The sequence below is a fragment of the Lipotes vexillifer genome, unplaced genomic scaffold (assembly GCF_000442215.2).
Source record: "Lipotes vexillifer unplaced genomic scaffold, Lipotes_vexillifer_v1.1 scaffold126, whole genome shotgun sequence".
NCBI lineage: Eukaryota > Metazoa > Chordata > Mammalia > Artiodactyla > Lipotidae > Lipotes > Lipotes vexillifer.
Genome location: NW_006778324.1, coordinates 1,077,833 through 1,084,145, shown reverse-complemented (window position 1 = coordinate 1,084,145; position 6,313 = coordinate 1,077,833). Strand labels below are relative to the sequence as shown.

The 6,313-nt window shown below is 57.1% G+C and overlaps 1 protein-coding gene across 3 annotated transcripts in view; it reads left to right on the top strand.

The window, feature by feature from the left end:
* Positions 1 to 6,313, top strand: part of SLC13A5 (solute carrier family 13 member 5) — a 24,097-nt gene that overhangs the window by 6,747 nt on the left and 11,037 nt on the right. For all 3 annotated transcript variants that reach the window (XM_007451597.1, XM_007451598.1, XM_007451596.1), the window contains 3 exons: positions 2,069 to 2,256; positions 3,161 to 3,326; positions 4,846 to 4,968. In XM_007451597.1, the coding sequence (XP_007451659.1) occupies positions 2,069 to 2,256; positions 3,161 to 3,326; positions 4,846 to 4,968 (477 nt within the window). The remainder of the gene's footprint in view (positions 1 to 2,068; positions 2,257 to 3,160; positions 3,327 to 4,845; positions 4,969 to 6,313) is intronic.

The window sequence follows — 6,313 nt, the reverse complement described above, 5'->3', positions numbered from 1 at the left end:
GGTGGGGAAGAGATGGCTCAACTACCCAGCTCAAGGGGAAGCAGAAAGGTCATCCCTCCAAAGCTGGCACATCTATTCCCTCTGCAAAACTGCTGCTTACCCCACCTTTCCCCCATTACTCAGTCGTCTCACCCCTCTCCAAGATCTCCCCTGCCAGTCACAGGCCATTCCGACCAAGCAGTGGAGTTGATATAGCAGAATCACCTGGGTGTACCGAGCGCCCACAGGGCCCCGGGCATGATACCGGGGGCTTATTTACCACCTCATCTGACTCTCACCGCACCTCTGAGGGTTGGGGACTATTCCCATCACCCACGTTCTGTTCTGAGGGGGATTATACCGGGCCTGTCTGATGGGGCCTTGTCCCCTCTAATTGGGAACTCAGCATGCACCTCTTTTTTGAGGCAACGTGCTCCCTAAATGATGGCGTGACCCAGCCCAGCCCTGGGAAGGCAGGTTGGTAGCTCACAGTAAATCCCTCCTGCTGCGTCCTCATGTCAAGGGCCATGCTGGGCTCTGAGCACACAGAGGCCCAGGCCCGCCCGAGCACCTTGGTGCCTCAGCTCCCTTGAGTGAGGGCTTTGTGACTCTCCAACCTGTCACCCGAGCCCCTCAAGTGATTGGTTTACAGGGTCAAATCAGAAGCCACTGCATTTCTAGAAATGTGAGGCCTCAGAGGCCTCAGAGTTCCTGTTTTCAGGATCCTCTGAGTGGCTGGCTTTTCTCCATCAGCGGGGGACCTCATTCTGGAGTGTGCTGGAGCGCTTTCGCTCCCAAACCCAGGGCGCTCACACACGCTTCCCTGCTCCTTCTGGTCACCTGGCTCCTCCTCCGAGCCTGGCTTCCAGCTGCCCAGGGCACTGCCTGCGCTGGGGGCGACCTGTATGTCGAGGCTCCCTTGGTGCCTCGGAGCATCATGTTGAAGCCTCATTCACGTGAACTCTGACCCTCATCCTAGCCTGGATCCCAGCCTTTGTACTTATGGGTCCATGAGGTCTACCTGCATGGATACCAGCTAAAGCCTGGTGCAGTGCAGCCCCGAGACCCTTCTTCAGGCAAACAAATCAGTGGCCCTGGGGAGGAGCCTGACTGCAGAGAGGCATGGGGACCAAGAGGTTGAGTTCCATTTAGCCAACCACCCCTCCCAAGCTCCTCTGCTCCTGGCCTTGTGCCAGGTGTGTGGGACCCATGGAGAGGAATCAGACCTTCCCTGCTCACATGCTAAGGAGAGAGCAGACGTGGAAACAGTTTCAAATCCAGCCGGTGAGAAGTGTCCTAGAGAAGACTGAGGAGGGTGTGGTCAGCCCTACCTGGTGCGCACTGGGAAGGAGGTGACAGAGAAGGGATGCTGCCTGAAGGCTTTGAGAGAGTTTTCTAGGCAGATGACACAGGTGGCACAGAGGTGGAAGGTGGGGTGTTACACGGAAAGGGAACGTTTCCTGAATACTGTTTGGGGATCTGGTCCACTGCAGAGCGGAGGGCAGCAGAGTGTGAATGGAGGGAGGTGGGGCAGGGGATCAGCCATGAAGGGGGTCCCACTTCCCAGGGCCCTCCCCAGCTCATCCTGCCCCTGAAGGCTGACTCCACGCAGCCCTTCTGAACACATGAGGGGAGAAGTGGGGTCAGGGTGGGTGGGAATCTTCTAGATAGAAGTGGGAAGTTTGGTCTGCCTGCACACAGGGCTGCTCCAGCGCACCCCTAAGTCATATTAGGGCCAACTCTCCACACTGGGTCCGCACAAACTGGATGCTGGCGCTTCCCTTGCTAGATGGTGAGCGCCTTAGGACCACGACTGAGGCTCAGGCCGCCCGGTGACCCGGTAGCCAGCAGAGTAGATGTCAGTAATGTTTGTGGGAGAGAGGGGCAGAGGAAGGAAGGGAGGGAGGCAGGCAGGCAGGCACTAAAACTGCAATCCCCTCCTGGATACCCAATCTTGAACTGGCCTCAGCACCTTGGCCCTGGCCCCTGGCATCCCTGCAGCGGGCGCCTAGCCCCCCGCTGCTCCCTAGGGGTGGTGAGGGGCGGGGCTGCGGGTTCTCCGGCTCTCCTCCCTGCCCCTCCTCTGCAGGCTGATGCTGGGCTTTATGGGCGCCACGGCCTTCCTCTCCATGTGGATCAGCAACACGGCCACCACGGCCATGATGGTGCCCCTTGTGGAGGCTGTGCTGCGGCAGATGGAGGCCATGAGCGCAGCCACCGAGGCCAGCCTCGGGGCTCTGGAGCTGGCAGACGAGGGCAAGGCCGGCGAGCTGCCAGGTGAGGCCCTGGCCAGGGCAGCCTTCCCCTCTGTTGCCAACAGCTTTAGCCACCTCCCTGCTTCCTGGAGCCCTCCTTTTAGCAGGCACATAGAGAAATACTTAGAAGATGCTGTTTTCCTAAGTTTTAGGAATGTGATTAGTGCATAAAAGTTAGATCCTTAAGTAGAGCGTATACCAAGTTCCTGCCCTCCGTTCCCGCCATCACAGAAATGAATACGTGTTGATCATTCATTTGGGTATCTTTTGAGCACCTACTGGATGCCCCTCAATCCCTTCTACCCCTACTCATCCTCAGGGAGGCCTCCTCTGAACAGGCCAAATCCCTCCACACTCTGTTCCCGCAGGTACTGGGGTTGGTCGTCCCACCTTTGCTTCCCTGCTAGGCACCGAGCTCAGGCGAGTCAGAGAGTGCCTGTGTTTTTCTCTGTCTTGTTCGCTACCCCATCCCCAGGGCCCGGCATGGGGCCACTCAGGGCCTGTGCTGATAGCCTGATTGCCAGACCCTGGGCCAGGTCCTGGGGCTGCAGAGATGAAGCAGACACACTCATATTGTGCAGCCCGGTGGGATGGAGTCAAGAGGCCCCTCAGAGAGTTTATCTGACTTGGGGGAGGCCAAGGGTTGCCATTAGCCAGACACTGAGGGAGCGCAGAGAAGGGAGAGGCCTTGCGAGGTGGAGAGGACATCTGGGATGGATTTGGGCCCCTCCCTCCAGGTGAAGGGAACAGCTTGAGCAAGAGCAAGGAGGCAGGAAAGAAAGGAGTGTGTCTGACGTCGCTGACTTTGCTCGGAGCACTGAGGAGCCTGGGGCTTGCCGAGGGACGTAGCTGGGGGGGCACGTGGGGCCGGAGCTGGGGCTGGGCAGGTGGTCCCCAGTGTGCCCACCGCAGTGTGCCCACCACAGGGAGCCAAGGGAATTCTGAAGGTCCCTCCATGAGGCAGCGGGAGGTCGACAGGAAGAACATATGCAAGGCCATGACCCTGTGCGTGTGCTACGCAGCCAGCATCGGAGGCACTGCCACCCTGACCGGCACGGGGCCCAACGTGGTGCTCCTGGGACAGATGCAAGAGTTGAGTCGCTGGCCATGCCTTTTGGGGACGATAGTGGGGGGAGGATGGGGCTGGAGGGGCCCACCCACCTCTCCCTCCTCTTTAGCTGGGCCCTGGAGCCTGGATGGGGGTGGGGGCTGCCTGGCAGGGGTGAGAGGGTGGGCCGCCACCAGCCTCTGTGGCCCAACCTCCCTGCACATGCTCAGGACCCCCCAGAGTAGGAGCTGATGTCCACAGACCGGTTTGCTTTCTGCTCAGGACAAGTCCTGCCTTTCTTTCCTGGGCTCAGGATTCTCGCTCAGACAGGGAATGTGGATTGAACATGGAGCTAGTCATGGGAATTGACAGTGTAATCCGAGAAGCGGGGTCCTTGGTTAAAACTTGTAGAAAATAGATGCCCCTAAAGATGCTCCCCTCAAAGCTGGCTCACGACCTCGGTTGTTAATAGTGATGGTCCTATGACACCCAGAAAGGTTAGAGGTTAGGTCACTTGGTGCCTCACCGGCTCTTTCACCATGGCCCCTCTAATTGCCCTTGAGAGAGACGTGTGCCCCTGTGAGGCTCCAGGTGGACCATGGGGAGGTTTAGAACTTTCCAGCCTTGGCCACAAAGGGACCCAGGCTGTGAGGACCCAGTTCTGTTCTTGGTCTTGAGCCGGGTGGGGCTTGGGTCACAGAAGTGAGAGGAATCTGGGCCCTGCCCATGGGATACTCGTGGGCAGCTGAGGGTAGCAGACACCCAGAGAGTTCTGGCAGGTTGTGTAAATGTGTTAATGAAGATAAGTACAAATTGCAGTGGGCACAGAGGGAAGGAACAGAAGTACGACGGTGCCCGTCCTGTGCAGACAAACACCCTGGACAGGGGTCAGGAGGGCAGCTGGGAGGTGGGAAGGGCGGGCCTGCAGACACTCGAGATCCAACAAGCAGACTGTTTTGCTCCTGCGAGTGTTTTCTGTAATGACAGCCTTATGGTTTGCCCTGAAGTTCCTCTGGGCTGAATGGGAAAAGCTCTGTGGCTAGTTTGACACCCTTGGGCTAAAGGGAGCAGCGCCTGGGGTTGGGGGCGGAAGTGACCCTCCTCCAGCCCCCAGGAAACATCTTCTGGTCCCACCCTGGGAAGCTTTTGAGATTTGATTTCCTAAGGGGGGGCCTTCCCTTGCAGAAGCCCACGGGGTGAGGTTCTCAGGCATCTGTGGACCCCCTGGAGCTGTTGGCCAAATTCTGTGTGTACAAAGGGGTATTTTTCTGGACTGAAGGGCCATGCCTTTCGTGAGCTTCTCAGCGGGGTGTGGACTTCCAGGAAGGGCAGTTGGTCGCTCCTCAGGCTTGCCTTGTGCGTGGCCGTGTTCTGGGGCCGCTGCTTGACTGGGGTAATGCTGAGTGACATGTGTGGGTGGCTGGACTTCAGGAGGAGGGGGCCCCGCTCCAGACCACCTCTCGGGGCCCGGCAGCTGCTCAGCTTCTGCCCGCAGGGTCCGGCCCGCCCGCTCTCCACAGCTCAGTGTCTGGTAGAGATGTAGACCAGCATTTTCCCCTTCAGATTGTTTCCTGACAGCAAAGACATCGTGAACTTCGCCTCTTGGTTTGGATTCGCCTTCCCCAATATGCTGATCATGCTGCTGCTCTCCTGGCTGTGGCTCCGGTTTATTTACATGAGATTCAAGTAAGTTTGAGATGCTTATGGCATAGAGGATCTAACCGTGCCTCGGCTCAGTAGGGGAGTCTTCAGAGTCCCTCCTGTCTGGCCCTGAGCATTTCTCCAGCCCCATCTCCTGCTAGTTTGCCCTCCAGTTCCCGCTACCCCTGCTGCTCACCGTGCCTTTGCACATGCTGTTCCCTCTTCCCGGAATGCCACTCCCTTCCTTCCTACCTTCCAACCTCCTCAGTCCTCAAGGCCAGTTCAAACGCTCCTTCCTCAGCGACACCTTTCCCAACTCCCCCCACCCCCATTCTGATTCTGACGGATTGCCCGCTCGCTGTTCCGGACTTCCCTGGGCATACCACACCTTGCCCCTTGGCACCTGTAGTCATGCTCCAGTGCCATCCCTCCCCCGACCTGAGCTCCTCTGTGGCCTGCGGTAAGTCCTCTCTGACCCCTACACCCGGCCCAGCTCCCAGCCCAGGGAGAAAGAGCAGGTGTACCGTTGTCAAAGCAATTAACAAGAAGCTTTGTTCTTGGTGCCAGTCAACACTGCTGGACAGACTTCCACTTGGCTGCCAGTGTCTGTCAGGCCAGGTCACAGCAGACCTCCTGATAATATCCACATCAGTTCAAACCCAGATTTACTGAATGCTTACAATGTTCCCAGCAGCGCACAGCTTCTGCAAAGTTTACCTTCCAGTTCCCAGCACACAGTTGACCAAGAGTCAACCTTGACAGCAGCTAGACTTTGGACAGAAACCATGACGTGTGGCTGACAAATACCTCAAAATGTTGTCATTTTTAAATGCACAAACTTCTCTATGGCGTGAAGGTGACCCTCTCACACTGGAGTATAAAGTACCTAGCTGTAAGCCACGTGCTCTGTGCCTTAATTCACATGGTGCTTGAGCCCAACAAAAAACAGAGGCCTATGCGGCCAAGAGATCTCAGAGCTGAAAGGTAAAAGCGCCCACGAAGACCTGTGAGTTAATGGGAAAAAGGGGCACTTTGGTTAAGTTATCTCCTGAAGGAGGAACTGTTTTGAAAACTGCCGTTAAAAAAATCTCTGTCCATAATCAAAGCAGCCATAATGACGACATAACGGTAGCTGTAGGCATTCGTCGCACACCCCACCCTGCCCAGTGTCCAGGCCCCCATGTGAAAGGGAAGCTGCTCCTACGGGTGCTTGGCTGCAGTTTGAATCCCTCATCTGGTTGGTCGTGGAGAACAATGTCAGGGTCATTCCCTCCAGCCTAATTCAGAAAAACTGTATCTTCCTGAGTTTATGGGCAGCTTCCTAGGCCACATCCAGCCAAGAGAGCCACAGACCCTCCCAAGAACCCCCAGGACTCTTGGGATATTCCTG